This window comes from Dama dama, chromosome 6 (assembly GCF_033118175.1).
Source record: "Dama dama isolate Ldn47 chromosome 6, ASM3311817v1, whole genome shotgun sequence".
Classification (NCBI taxonomy): Eukaryota; Metazoa; Chordata; class Mammalia; order Artiodactyla; family Cervidae; genus Dama; species Dama dama.
The window spans coordinates 46,151,827-46,167,844 of record NC_083686.1 but is presented as its reverse complement, the minus strand read 5'-3'; the positions used below and the strand labels follow the sequence as shown (position 1 = coordinate 46,167,844).

The 16,018-nt window shown below is 40.8% G+C and overlaps 1 protein-coding gene across 3 annotated transcripts in view; it reads right to left on the bottom strand.

Annotated features, from left to right (window-relative positions):
* The window catches only part of LNX1 (ligand of numb-protein X 1), a 128,938-nt gene that overhangs the window by 939 nt on the left and 111,981 nt on the right, over positions 1 to 16,018 (bottom strand). For all 3 annotated transcript variants that reach the window (XM_061145953.1, XM_061145954.1, XM_061145955.1), the window contains 4 exons: positions 12,383 to 12,517; positions 8,691 to 8,868; positions 7,451 to 7,679; positions 64 to 222 (listed from right to left, as the gene is read on the bottom strand). In XM_061145953.1, the coding sequence (XP_061001936.1) occupies positions 64 to 222; positions 7,451 to 7,679; positions 8,691 to 8,868; positions 12,383 to 12,517 (701 nt within the window). The remainder of the gene's footprint in view (positions 1 to 63; positions 223 to 7,450; positions 7,680 to 8,690; positions 8,869 to 12,382; positions 12,518 to 16,018) is intronic.

The window sequence follows — 16,018 nt, the reverse complement described above, 5'->3', positions numbered from 1 at the left end:
TTTTGCACATAAAAAACACCATCTTTGAATATAAGTTTTTTGTTAAGCAGTCATTATTATTACCTAATTCTTCCATCATTGTATGCTGGTGTTCCTTCAACAATGGATTTGATAAAAAAAGGTTTGTTTCCATTGTATTCTTCATAACCTCCTACGATGCAGAAGCCGAGACTTCCAGCTGTATTTCTTCGTAATATAACATCTTTACAGTTATACAGGTACCTGAAATAGAACAAAATCAATGTAAATGCACAGTTAATTTGAACTCATAGTAATTACTGTGTTTCATCTCCCATTCCCTTTATTGGCATTATTAGGCTTAATAGCACGGGATGGGTCTCACTCAAAATTGTCATAGCCCAGTAACCTTTGTGGTAAAAAAGCTGGCTTTTTCTAATTGAACTTATCTTTTCTAAACACCCTTTAAAAAATGAGGCCATCTATTTATTACATTCTGTTTATATGTCTACTAGGAAAGATTCACTTTTCACTTGAAGATTTAACCCCTCAATTAAAAGTTAGTTATGCCTAAATCTTTACTGATGAACCACATTCAAGCATGCTTACAGTACCATATTTTTATTATAGATATAATTTCTAATGAAGGAAATTCTTTGAATAGATGGTTAATCTGAAAAAATTTAAACATAACCCTAATTAATGCATTGTCTGAAGTATTATTTTGACTTACCAGTTTATACATAGTTCTACATATTTGATAGGTTATGGAGAAGCATGCAGGCCACATAATATAGTGAGTAAAGATTGAGGTACATTTAAAGATAATAAGAGTGATTCATATCGAAGGGGAGAAAAACCAGCGGTAAACTGAATAGCAACTTATAGTAGGAATAGGAGAATGACCACAGGTCTTCTGTAAATGGGTAGAACCTTCAGCTAAAATAGAAAACTAGATTGAGGAAGCTGGTCCTTTATTATTCAGTGGCAATTAGATCAGTGTTAACACAGATGCAAGCTAAGTACAAAACTGTGTTACAGTTAGGACAGGTATGTCAGGAGCTGGATTTGACTCCAGAATCCCCCAGGCCAGGAACTGTTTTGAAAGGAAATTAGCATTTTCATGTTGGTAAAAATCAAGATACGGAGATTTTGTTTATAAACTGTACATTAAAATATTAACTGATTTTTGAGAAACCAATAAAAAAAAATCTCTTGTGAAATGTTTTAAGTGATAAAATTGGTTATTGTTATCAACCTTGCTAATCAATGTAACAACTTTTTCTTGCCATTTCAACTCCCATTTGAAGTAAATAAGATTTGGGTTTGATAGTGGATAATTTTAAAATGTAGTACTAGAATTCAACTCAGTTTTTTTTGTTTTGTATCTGTCATCATAGAGCATTTACAGTAATTGGTTTCACTGAAATGACAGCTGAAAAGTATTAATTTCATTACATGAAACATAACCATATTTTTACTGTAAAATGTTTTATCTGCTGTATTTCACAGTAAGACTTGATGTTAATAAGCTCACCTTACAGGAGTTGTGGAGTTTTACACAGCGGCACCCTGACAGCTCGTGTTCATAGCAGGTAATTGTTCCCCAAACCCCAGAGCACTATGTTCTCACCTATGCCAGTACTTGGGGGAAAGCAGGTGGGTGCTTCTTATCCAAGGTTGTGACCAAATATATCTCTATATTCTTTAAAATATATGAACGGGTACCAAGAGCAATACTCAAAAAAGTATTTCTCATCCTTTTGACTTCTTTCATTAAGTATCACCTTGACAATCTTATTGAATATTTTCTCCCACGTGGACAAGCTATACAAATAACTAAAATTTCTATGTACCAGCAGAAAATTTTCAACATAACATTAAGTCACAAGTGTGTCTTTTTTCTTAGACTGTTGCTTTGATATGAGTATACCATGCTCTAGGCACTTGGGATATATCAGTGAACAAAACAGGTAAAACCCCTGCCTTGTGTAGCTTTATTTGAGGGAATTTCAGTGTTAGTAATTTCATTAAGTGCTTTCCTTAAGTATTTATTTCATTATAGCAGTGAGAACTCACTATGTTAAATTCTCAGAGTCAGATCTTGGTCAGTTGGGATTGAGTAAGTTTTAGGGCATTTTTTTCTTAAGTTGAATTACTTCCCTCTCTACTGGGAAATGTGGCAGCTGTCTTGATCAATGTTGAGGATATACCCTTGAGAAATTAAGTGAATTTAAAATCTAAATTTAAATGTGAGCTTTTTTCCTACTCTCAGTTCTCTAAATTTAGGCCTAGTTGTGAAGATTTGTGGAGAAGGAAATGGCAACCCACTCCAGTACTCTTGCCTGGAAAATTCCATGGATGGAGGAGCCTGGTACTCTACAGTCCATGGGATTGCAAAGAGTCAGACGTGACTGAGCTACTTCACTGGTTCACTGGTGAAGATTTAGCATAGTGCAAAGAATAGCAATTAGATCTGGTGACAGATGCCTGAAGAACTATGGACAGAGATTCATAACATCGTATAGGAGGTGGTGATCAAAACCACCCCCAAGAAAAAGAAACACAAGAAAGCAAAGTGGTTGTCGGAGGAGGTCTTGAAAATACCTGAAAAAAGAAGAGAAGTGAAAGAGAAAGATACATATCCAACTGAATGCAGAGTTCCTGAGAATATCAAGAAGAGATAAAAAACCCTTAAGTGAAAAATGAAAAGAAATAGAGGAAAACAATAGGATGGGAAAGACTAGAGATCTCTCCAAGAAAATTGGAGATACCAAGGGAACATTTCATGCAAAGATGTGCACAATAAAGGACCAGAAACTGCAAGGATCTAGCAGAAGAGATTAAGGACAGGTGGCAAGAATACACAGAAGAACTATACAAAAGGCCTTAATGACCTGGATATCCACAACGGTATGGTCACTCACCTAGAGCCAGACACCCTGGAGTGTGAAGTCAAGTAGGCCTTAGGAAGCATTACTTCGAACAAAGCTATGGAGGTGATGGAATTCAAACTGAGCTATTTAAAATCCTAAAAGATGCTGATGAATTGCTACACTCAATATGCCAGCAAGTTTGGAAAACTCAGCAGTGGCCACAGGACTGAAAAGGCCAGTTTTCATTCCAATCCCAAAGAAAGACAGTGCCAGAGAATGTTCAGACTACTGTATAATTGCACTCATTTCACATGCTAGCAACGTAATGCTCAAAATCTTTCAAGCTAGACTTCAGCAGCTTGTGAACCACGAACTTGCAGAGATACAAGCTGAATTTAGAAAAGGCAGAGGAACCAGAGATCAGATGTGGATCACAACAAAGTGAAAAATTCTTAAAGAGTTGGGAATATCAGACTGCCTTACCTGCCTCCTGAGAAACCTAAATGCAGGACAAGAAGCAACACTTAGAACCAGGCATGAAACAACAGACTGGTTCAAAGTTGGGAAAGGAGGACGTCGAGGCTGTATATTGTCACCCTACTTATTTAACTTATATGTAGAGTACGTCATGTGAAATGCCAAGCTAGATGAAGCACAAGTAGAAATCAAGATTACCAAAAGAACAATAACTACAATATTGTAATTAGCCTCCAATTAAAATTTAAAAAAAGATTGCCAAAAGAAATACCAGTAACCTCAGATATGCAAATGACACCACCCTAATGGCAGAAAGCAAAGAGGAACTAAGTCTGAAAGAGGAGAGTGAAAAAGCTGGCTTAAAACTCAACATTTAAAAACGAAATTCATGGCATCCTGTCCCTTCACTTTATGGCAAATAGATGGGGAAACAATAGAAACAGTGACAGATTTTATTTTGGGCTCCAAAATCACTGCAGTGACTGCAGCCATGAAATTAAAAGGCGTTTGCTCCTCAGAAGGAAAGCTATAGCAAACCTAGACAGCATATTAGAAAGCAGAGACATCACTTTTCTGACAAAGGTCCATATAGTCAAAGCTGTAGCTTCTCCAGTAGTCATGTATGGATATGAAGGCATGAAGAAGGCTGAGTGCTGAAGAACTGATGCTTTTTAATTGTGCTGGAGAAGACTTGAAAGAGCGTGACTGAATTGTAAGGACTTCCAAAAAAGAACCACACCTCTCAATGTCAGAGTGCAGACTGTTACCCCTTCTGCTTTTGAAAATTACTAGAATGCGAACTGGGGATCATGGAAACAAACGTGAACTCCATGTTAAAACTGAGGGAGAGCCACCAAAGCCAGTGAAAGTCAGATTGTAGATGGAAGTGAGGCTGCCTACACTGGGAGCTTGCAAAACTAAGCCCGCAGAGCCCTGAGCCCATGGTGAGTGCCCCTCTGATGTGCAGAATGCCATTCCGCAGACAGTACCAGACCCAGTTTGGCCAAAAAGAAGGTCATAAGTGAGGCAACGAAAACCCAAACAGATAACCCATACAGGACGCATGCCTGGAAATGCAGGAAGTAGCAACCTATCCTGGTGGTAGGGTGGGGGAAGGATGTGTACTGTGAGTGGCCCTGCAAGGCAGATCTTAATTGGCTTGGGAGAAGTAAAACACACAACTCTGTCATAAAGAGATGTTTCTACCACCTGGAAGACTGGTTCCTTCCTTTGATTATAAAGTTCCAGCAAATAGCCACTCCAGGAAAAATTTAACTCAGAAGTTAAAGAATGAACCAGTAGAGATACATTATAAAAGAAAAGATGGAAAGTAGCAGTAAAAACAGTAACAGACAAAAAACAACTCACCAGAAAAATGCTGCCACAGAAAAGAACTGCTGCTATAGACAAGGAAATTTATAGCACCAGCCCTTTTACTATGAATTTAAAATATTCCTGAAACAACGGGTCTATAAGAGATCAAGGCAGAGACGCAAGATTCCAAGGGGAGATAAAAGATGAGAGGAAAAGTGTTGAGAAGAAAGAAGTGGAAGAGAAAAAACACAAATATATAAGTGCCTACAAAGGCAAAGATGAATGACTGAAAACACAGGAGTATGAAGAGGCGATCAAAACAAAGAAGGCAGAATGAAAGCTAACAGTTGAAAATGATTCAAGAGGAAAGATACAAAACAAAAAGATACAAATACATGTCTGAGCTCCCTGAAAAGAAGAACCGGAACAACAACATTTATCTTGAATGTTAGATGCAAAAAGCAAGCCACATGGGGAAGGAAAGAAATGAGACGGACCTCATTTCTCCACACCACCCCTCGGTGGGAGTCAGCAGTGATGCATCACCGACAAAGTCCAAAAAGAGGTGATGAGATGGTGTCATAACCAAGTAACCTGTCACGGGGCGGTACAGATGCAGCACAATTTCTTTAACCAGTTCTCACCGGTAGTGGGCATGACAGTGCTACAGTGAGTATCACTGTACCTTATGAATTCTTTTCTCAGCATTGCTTGTGAAAGCCAAGAGGGAAACAGGTTAACCTAAGTGTCCACTACCAATAGGACTGGCTGAATCAATGTAGTACATCTATACCAGAGAATACCCTGAGCCACGGAAAAGAAGAGGCAAGCTGATGGTGTGAGATGATACCAATGTATATTTTTAGATTTTAAAAAGTATGGTATAGCACACAGTATGTATGTTACCATTGTATGTGTGTGTACATCTATACCTAGACCAGGGGTCAGCAAACTACGGCCCTGCCCAACACCCGATTTATAAATAACCAGCCATCCCTATTCATTTATGTGTTGAGTCTTTACTGTTTATGGCTGCTTTTGCACAACAGCAGAAATAAATAGTGGCAACAGAGACAGAAAGACCCTCCACACCTACACACTCTGGCCCTTTCAGAAAAAGCTTACCAACCTCTGACATTGACACTCCCTGAAATATTACACAAGGAACTGGTAACCGTGACCTCTGTTGAGCAGATCTGAAAGGCAAGGGCTGAGTCACTGTCAGAGGGTCACTCTTTGGTGCCTCTGCATGTTCACTTTGCTTATGACATGACTGCAAGGAGAGAAGTGGATGAAGGAAAATAAAGAATTGCCAGGGTGACAGCAAACCAGTGCTGTCTTTGCTGGCATCATTTCATGCTTTCTGTTCTTAAAGGAAATGAGCAAAATTCAGATTAGACTTCTGGCAAGAGCAGGGAAGGGACCTTTCTGGTTGTCCAGTGATCAAAACTCTGCAGTTCCACTGCAAGTGGGATGTGTTCGATCCCTGGTGGGGGAACTAAGATCCTGCAAGTGGTGCCACAGAAAACCAGTAGGGAAGTGCTGTGCCAAGGTCAAGGGCAAAAGGTAGAGGGAGAGAAAGCCATTCACTTGGTTGCATTTAGACTAAAAAAAACTCACATTTGTTCTGCTTTACATGAATGAACAAGGAACTTCAATTCTATGACAAATAGCTTTCAAGTACAAACATACTTCAAAATGATCTATTTTAACAGAATGCAGGCTTAGAAAGATTTTTTTTAACATAATTTTAAAGTAATACTCTCTTCCACCTAGGCTCAGTTTTAAAATTTTTGAAGATTTTTAAACTCAGTGCTCAATTTTCAACCTAAAATGTACTCATTTTTAAAAACATTTTATCAAGTGAAGGCTCAAAAAGGAATCTCGGTTTCTATTTAAGGTAAGGTTGTTTTTTAAAACCTCATTTAAAAATTAGAGAAGCCAACCTATTCCCACCCCCCAAATGTACTCAAACCAAACATCCTACTTTCATTCATTTAATCCTCTGCCAGCATGTTATCAGCAACGCCCATGTTTAACACTGAAATCACACATTTGGGATTATTAAGGCGATCCTTCGTGGGCCAAGAGGTCACACACTCTGATGCAGGTGAGGAAACCTCAGTTTATCTGTCCTGTAAATATTTGATTTCTGTATCCAGCCCTGAGTAAGTCTGCTCCCAAATCTTTTCCTGAACTTCTGAAACACTTAACTGGCTTCCCTGTAAGGCTCTAGTTACATCTCACCGGAATGACAACCCAGCCACTTCCTGAAGGCTTACACAAGAACTTTACAAGAGCAGGAACTAAGGAGAGGTGATCTGAGCCAGACCCTCAACCAGCACATGCCCCAGCATCTGGGCAAAGGGAAAACATGCTGCTGCGTCACTTTGTGTCTGGCCAGGGCCACCCAAAAGCTGGAGAGGGGAAGCCACGCAAGAGTTTTGCCTCCTTGCAGGTTCCCAGCGCTGCCGCTCACCAATTCGGAAAAGGGGACCTTCCTGTGGCTCCAGGGTGTGTGAACACAGCCTCCTGTCCCTGTCAGCGGGGCTTCCTGCTGCATGTATGACCCACACCGCTGTCCATGGCAGCCCTGTAAGCTCCTCAACAGGAGAGCCCACATTCAGGCTTTCGTTCCTGCATGAGGATTACCGTGTTTTCACTTACAAAAGGGAAGACGAATTATTTCAAGTAGACCCACAGTCACACATGGGTCTCATTAAGATTGTTAGTGCCCTGAAGCAGCCCAAGAGAGTGAAACAGTGGTCTACAAACTATAATTGTTTCCTCCCACACCTCCCCAAGGATGTCACATTGGAACTCACCGTGGTAATTCCAGCCACATGACCCAAGAGGGGAACCAGTCGCCGGGTGGGGCTGCGTCGTGGTCAGAGTCCAGGGCTGCCAGGCTGCTCTCATCTTCCTGGGGCTCATACTCTTTGACTTCCAAAGCTTTCAGTACCACCGAGGAGGATGTGCTTTTCAACAAACCAACTGCCTCACTCCTGCTGACCTCGGTTAGTTCAATCCCATTCACATTCAACAAAATGTCACCTAGGGGCCAGAGAAGCAGAAGCCATTCTTAGTGAGGCTGCAAATGGGAACTTCTGCTGGAAAGGATAAGGGGCAGGGCTGATCGGGATGCAGAAATGTGGTGAGGGCAAAGGACATCCTCATGATGTGAGGTTGGTTCTCACATAGCAAATTGTGAGCAGCGTGCATGTTGCAAGGTATTGATAAAATATGTGTTGGGGCGGGTCGGTCTAAACATGCATGTTGGTATTTGGCTCTTGCCTTTAAAATGGGAAGGGAGGGAAGAAGGAAGGAAGGGAGAGGGAGGATGAGAGGAAGACAAAATAGTCACATTCACTATTTAATCAAAGAAAACCTACTTTTTTTCTTTTTTTTTCTTCCCTGCCCTCTCCCCACCCCCTATTTTTAGCACAAAGGCAGAGCAACATGGCAAAAGCTGTACACAGAGCCTGGCATGTAGTAGGCACCCAATAAATACAGATTGAGTGAATAAATAAGCTTCCCATAAGATTGGCATCTCTTTCCTTTACTTAGAGTACCCTGGATCACATTAAGATTAAAGTGGTGAAACACTTTTCACCAATGAGAAAGTATCTGGCTCGGTATTTTCACTTAATATTCATTGAATCAAATCATTTTTCCTATCCAACCCATAAATACAATTCATAAACAGTTTCATCACTGGTCATTCCAACAAAGGATCACTTAGTATGAACAGAACCAAATTACTCCACTTAATACAAGCAGCTTGTTTGTAACTGCAGTTCTTGCCTATTAATGCTTGCCATCCTTGGCAGGTACTCACTTTACCAGCAAGCAACGTGGCCCACAATCAAACCACATGAACCAAGAGGGGTGAAACCCAGTCCAGCAACTATACTCAAACCAGTCATGGTCAATGAGTAAGAGATGTCCTGGCCAAGATCACCCTCACATTCTCTTGTTAATTCTGGAAACAGTTACCTAATCCGGGAAGCCACACTACTTCCTTTTAACACTGCTGCCCTAGTTCCTTAAGTCTCTACTTTTTACCTGTTTTTATTCTTCCATCTCTGCTTATGACTCCTCCGGGCTCGACACTGATGACATAGATTGGCAAATCCCACTCTGTGTGTGACGCGCCTCCTGCAACGGTCATGCCGAGTGATTCACCAGGATCTTTTCGGACACTTACCACTTTCTCATGACAAGTGACCACAGGATGGAGGGGCTAAAGGCACAGACCAAAAAAAAAAAAAAAAAATACATAGCACATTTGTTCACAAGTGGGTTTGAACTGCTTACATACAAAAACTACCAAGATTGCATAAACATGTGATGGAGGTTCTTGGTCTTACAGAGAGGAAGTCGGGGGAGGGGGAAAGAGTTGGGGGGAGAGAGATCCAGAGAACTCACTTGGTCCTCACTACAGTTACATTATCCCAAATGCCACTGGCTGACTCAGAACATTTACATTTCAAATGGAGAAGTAAAAAATGGAAAGGAACAGGCTGGAGACCACTGGAGAAATATTAAGCATACAAAGTGAACTGCACCGGAAATGTTTCACGTGACTCATTTATTCCTGATAGAGTGAGTCAGCATTTCATGAAACTCTTGTCACTCATGAATATCAGCAATTTTTTCTAAGTTAAAAGAGTAACCATATTATTCAGGTAATCACAGAAATCCGCAAAGAAAAATAATGAACGTCATAGATATTATGCTCTAAAAACTCACCAATATCTGGGTTTTCCCCAGCTGACAACTTTATTCTTACTTTAGCGTTCTAAATAATGTGCAGTTATAACCTTTAATAATGTTACATAAAATATACACATTGCATAATACACATTGTATTAATAGAATAACTTCTAAAACAAATTAAGAGAATTGTGATTTTGATTCAATAGCACAAGACTAAAAACATCGAAGCCATATGCAACATTATCCTGAAGCATTAAGAGTGAGTCAAGGAATATATATCAGTGAATATATATCAATATGTATTTTTCTAAAAAGTTATTCTCTTTCCTGCTTGGGCAGTGACCAAGCAGATTAAGTGAGCATGTGCACTGCAAATAAATATTTATAACACCTGATCAAACCTCAAGGAGGTCTATAGTTCAAAACATAGCTGATACTTCTATCTAAAGAAAGAAAAAATTTAAAAATTTGACAAAAATAATCCCATCACAGAACAAAATGTAAGCGTGCTTCTGTTTGTTAAAAAAAAAAGGAGGGAAAATAAGAACTTGTATTAGCTTTTGCATTTTCATAAAGGAGCTCTGAAAGAAAAAGTGGTGGAGGTGAGTACTGGGCAGGGCAGGGATAGGTGAGAAACTATGCTTTCCATCTTTTGAATGCTGTGAATATATTATGTATTCAGTAAACCAAATGGATTATAATTAAACTTCTGTAAATTTGATGGTTTTCATAATACAGAACTAATGCTTGCATGCACAGAATCAATTTTTAATGCTTCATTATGAAGCAAGATAAACCTAGGATTTTTGAGCATTTATTACCTCATGATTTCCTATGGTTTTAAATAACCCATGTCTTTTGTAGTGGTTTTATTATATACAGAATGCCACATGAGTGTATCCCTAGCACTGAGCACTGCATTCAACACATTGATGACAATAAGTACACATCTGTTGAATAAATGGATGGATAAACTGCAACTTGCCACACCTTGTCTTTGATAGTAATAGAATAATAAATTGGAAATTAATAATTATAGCAAGGTACATGCTGCAATTAGTACTTCTAACATCAGGGGTGTGCTTACATAAACCTTAGAACTTTGAAGTGCCCTGTGGAGACTGGCTGTGTAGGTAAGCATTAGTTCTCTCCCACAGAGGTAACCACACTCTGGCAATCGTCTTTAGCTTTTCAACTGGCTGAAAACTTCTCTGTCTCACAAATCTTGGTTTGCCTTCTTTCAGTATTTCTTTGAATTATTAAGTGCCTACTTTAAAAAAGCCACATTACTTCCTAAACAAAAAAAAAAACTTGAGTAGGATCATGAAAAACTAAATCATCAAATGTCTATATGTTTTAATTTTAAATATACCACTGTGTGTGTGTGTGTGTGTGTGTGTGTGTGTGAGAGAGAGAGAGGACATTTCAGAAGGCAGATAGAACTATAAATTAAAATGAAAATAATTACAATTTCCCACTAGACCAGTCTGTTATGTATGTTTTCCAGGACACACAACAGAAGGTTTCAGCAAAAATTTGATCAGATTACCCTGGCTGTTTCCATGATTCATGATGGTTAGGTGGAAGGGACTATAAAGCTACAGTGCTGGTGGAAGCCGCATTCTTAGTGGTTTAATGAACCAGAATATAATATGGTCTAGTTAACTAACAGTAAACTTTAAATAATTGAGCTAATAAGCTAGTTTTCCATTAACAGATACCATTGGTTTAATTTAAACATTAATGGTATTTATTATAAAAAAGACACCAGGTAGTGGTTATCCATAAAAGGTTTTAGCAAGAGGTACTTGGTTTTTCTCGATTGCTCATTGTAAATAAACCTAAAATTTACGGATTTATGGGGTATGGCTGGCTGGCTGGAGGAAGGAGAGGTGGTGTAGGTTTGCAGGCTACGTAGTTAATAATATACAAAGCAGAGATATTCCAAGATAAAAAATCTGTATCCATTGCTCAAAAACTCAAACTTGTGAGTTATTCCAAACTGAAACACAGCCCGATATAGAATGTAGGCATTCCTAATATCTGTTGCAAGAAGAATGGGCTACCGATAAGAGTTGAGTGACAAGTGATTTAATGAAACCAGGTCTCAGGAGAAATGACAGCTAGAAACTCACTGCCATCACAGTAGGATGCCAAGCCAAGGCACAAGACTAAGCAAGGTTTGTGTTGCTCAGACACCCATCCAAATGGGGAGGTTACAGTACTGCCTCTAACAAAAGCCACAGACAGAAGTTCACATTGGCCTGAGTCACCTCACTTAAAGACAGGCTACAAATTGCTGATCTGAAGGAGGCATTCTGCCTAGAGATGCATTCTGCTCCATCCACAGTGTTTTAAATTTTTTCTGGAATTGAAAACCATAAGGACATACGCTCCCTAATTTGTCCCAATCCCCACTACTCCCTAATGTTACATGAACTTGAATGTTTTTATTATCTTCCTGGGTTCTTGCAAAAACAAACACAGTAAAAATAGAACAGGAAACAACCCTGGTGGTCCAGGAGTTAATCCTCATGCTTCCACTGCAGAGGGCATGGGTTTGATCTCTGGTTGGGAAACTAAAATCCTGCATGGCTTGTGGTGCAGCCAAAAAAAAAAAAAAAAAAAAGACAGCAGAGAATCGTTAATTTTCAGGCAGATTGGGTACTTCAAAAGCCAGAAACCAAGCCACCTTCCTCATTTCAACGTGAATGGGAACCATCCTCAAACAAAACGCCTGTTGAAAAAATAAGACATCCATTTGGCTTAGACTAGAACTTAGGTCCCCATATGAGGTCTGCTTTTCACGATCGAGTTTCAAAACACTCCTGTACCTTTCCCTCTCCTCCCTGGACAGGAGACACCTGTTATCTCACCAGGTCGTGAAGATGGGATTTAGGGCTTTTGTTTTACAAGACAAGTCAAACAGTGTTTAAGTGATGAAGTCCAGAGATGACACTTAGAAATGTTCAAGTGTGCAGGCTTCCCAAGAAAGAGCTCCCTGCAGGAGCAGTGGACACATCCCGGCTGGGCCTCACCTTGGGAGTGTTGCTCCTGTCCCCTGGCCCCGGGGACTGGCTGCCGTTGTTGCTCCAGCTGGCTTCCTGGAAGATGTCAGGACTCTGCCGCCGAACCTGGCGGGACACGACGAGGTGAACACGCCTTTCACTGGCCTGCGTGATGAGACACAGGCGTTAGCCACTCGGAGCTTCCATCCTAAACTTCCAGCACCAATGACTTCCCGAGATGTGAGTCTGGTTTTACTTTTCTTTTTAACTTTTTATTTTGTGTTGGGGTATACCCGATAAACAGTGTTGTGATAGTTTTCAGGTGAGCAGCAAAGACTCGGTCATACGTATACCTGTATCCATTCTCCCCCAAGGTTTTACCTTTTTTTTTTTTTTTTTTAATTAGTTGGAGGCTAATTACTTCACAACATTTCAGTGGGTTTTGTCATACATTGGTATGAATCAGCCATAGATTTACACATATTCCCCATCCCGATCCCCCCTCCCACCTCCCTCTCCACCTGATTCCTCTGGGTCTTCCCAGTGCACCAGGCCCGAGCACTTGTCTCATGATTTCTCACTTCTCCATGATTATACCCACTTTGTAATTTGGCAAGAACTTGAGTTATTTCCTTTATCCCTATACTTTAGGTCATGAACATCACTTCAAAGGGAGAAACTAAGGAACATTTGACTCATTCAACAGTCTTTGAAAAGACACTGTTGGGCATTGCAAACTTATTTTTAATGAATTGCACACAAGCCACGACTGAAGGACTTTCCAGCCAGAAGGGAGTGTACTCTGTAAAGTTATAGCCTAGTTCGAACCCAGACCCAAGGCCTAAGAACAAAGGTAAACAGTAAAGAGAAGAAGAGGAGCTGGTGCTGGCAAAACTACCACTGCAGGAACGCGAACCCTGTGAGTGACAGTGTCAAACACTCGAGGATTGGGAAGGATGAGCATTTCAGAAATCTGAGGATGACAGCAGGCTCTAACACAACCCGATTAAAGGCCTTTGCCCTGATCCTTTTTCTTAATGTGACAGTCACTAATTGTGTTGCCGGTCCTCTCTGCTATGTGCCCTGACAAAGAGCAGCTGCACGGCTTATTAGGAAGGTTGAGTCCACGCCATAAACTTACCAACTGGCTCTCTGCCACTGAGGACTTTCACTTGTGTCTGAGAACATGTGGGGTCATTATTCTACAACTGCTGACTACAGAGGTTCCAGATCTGCAGGCCAGATAGATGAAACCTTGGACCTGTGAAACATACCTAACAAGGCTCCCTGATGGCCCAGGCTGAAGGGGCCTGCTGACCTCCCTGTCACTTGAATAAAAGCTGACTGTGGCTGAGGCATGGCTAGATTTGATTGGAAACCAGGAAAGATTAGGTTTGGGGACAAGGAAGATGGGAGAAGAGAAGACTAAATTCTAGGCGTTTCCCTCTGCATGCCCTCCCTGACCATTGCATCACAGCACAGGTGACGGCCCACCTGCCCTTCCACAGGCACGGCTCTCAGGCCACGGACAAGGCAGGTCATGAAAGAGGCCACAGAAAGTCCATGCTCTTCTCCATGAGTTCAGACAATGGGAGTGGAGTTGTTCGCTTCCTGCCTCTCTGCCTCTTCTTTCCCGTGGCCTGTAAGTCACTCTCAGGAACTAGGACCTTGTTTTAAAATCTTAAGCAATGAGAACCCCCACCAGTGAAATCAGATCCCTACAGTTGCCTAGCCCAAAACTTTGTGACTTTACATTCTTCTATTAATATCTCAGGACTCTTTAGAAATGTAGGGGTCATCAGCCGGATGGTTATAAATTAGATGAATGTTTAAAAACAGCTGCTAAAGTACAGTGCCTATTGTAAGCATCATGGTGGATGGTGGGCAGCATGATTCATTTCACATACATGTACAAAACCCTACAAAGGAAGTTTAAGGCCTTCACTCACTCTCCTTGATCATCACTTCTGTTGCCCTGCCCAGTCATCACTTACATACTCGTCTCCCCTGCTCATTTGCTTATCTCGAATTCCCTGATGTTTCTCATCATATATAAAACTTGTGTCAGAACAGGATAAAAATAACAAGCCCAGGAAACAACAGTGAAGTAAGCTGACATGAAGAACTATGGTACTAGCCAACTAAACTCAATTCTTGGAAGAGGATTTTGTAATAGCTTTTTCTTTATACTGTAAGCCTCACTTATCCAAATGAGGTTATCTCTGGGAACTTTTTGAAGCAAAAGTCACTAAAAGATAAGAAGTGGCAAACATTCAAGTCAAAACTTCAGCTGCTGAGCCCAAATGTGCTCTTTATCTTCAGGGAAACTCCAACGTTTTGAAAGATCTCAGTGGTAGGTTTGTGTCTAGGCCCACGTGCTGTGCCGTGTTCAATCTGGACTAGCAGCAGCTGCAGGCCTAAGCACCTAATGAGAATTGAGAAAATCGGAGACAGATTGAATCAACTCGCTAGGCAAAATCCCAAATGCCAAGGAGTAGCCTGTAAGAGCTATTTAATTCACATTTTCCAGCATGAATTTCTCACTGGATTTTCAAATGCCGACTCTGGCAGAAATAACACTCCAATAAATAACCCTGGTATCAATTTACTTGGAAATAAATTCCCTGCAAGGCTGGATCCCCAGTTCTTACCAGCCACCTTATAAATTGCTCTCAGAGAGATGCTATTTGATGCTCTTTCTTTCCAAGTATTTGAAGTTGAAGGTGGAAAATGGGCTAATGTGTTTATCCTGGCTTTAACTCTGAGGAGCAGCTGGATTTAGGGCTGAGAAACAGCCCTTAGCACCAGATAGCCTTTCTTTCCACTGGTTGAATGTAGTGTGAATGTGGGATGAGTGTGAGAAGGAGGGGGGATCACAGAAAGACTGAATGAAGGAGAGAATGGCAAGAACTCACTTATTTCATACCCACATAGTCTGTGCCAGGAGGAAGGGGGGCAGCAGACCTGTTGTTTAAATAACTCTCAAAGGAAGAGGGGGCCCCGCTTCTTTCTGGCATCTCTTGGGATGCTGTAATTTGGGCAAAAGAACTGTTTAACAATTGCGACTCAAGTAACAGACCAAGCTAGAGGTAATTTTCCTCTCCTTTCTCTTCTCTCCCTTAAACATTCTAAATTTTGATCCAGACAAATTCTGGACATAGAGGTTACAACCTGCATAGTCTGACTGCAATACCGTATTTTTTCTATTCTAAGTACCCAAGCCTTAACTTCCTCTTCTCCCTTCCTTGGTTAAGGGGGAGGGGTTCTAATGGCCTCCACCTTCTCCCCTGTGGACCTCTACTTGCTGGCAGGCCTCTCTACAAACATTCTGTCCCCATGGTTGACAGCTGTCTGCTTTAGACTAGCCTCTAAGAACCTTGGGGACAAGGCTTCTGCCCTCAGGGAGTTGTCCTACTTCAGGAAAAGTCTGAAGCAGGTGCCAAGAAGGAGACATGAATAATACACATAAAAGCCTCCTGAAGTGGGACCAATTACTCCTAGCTGAAAAAAACAGGACAAATCTCATATTCAGAGAAAACCAGAAGGAAAACTGAATAGCATTTCTCATGGAAAAGCTTGCTTGCTTTTGTTTCATTTAATGATTTCTCTGCTCTTTTGAGATTTGACTCAAAGCTGCCAATCATGTTTATATGATGAGAGTAAGCA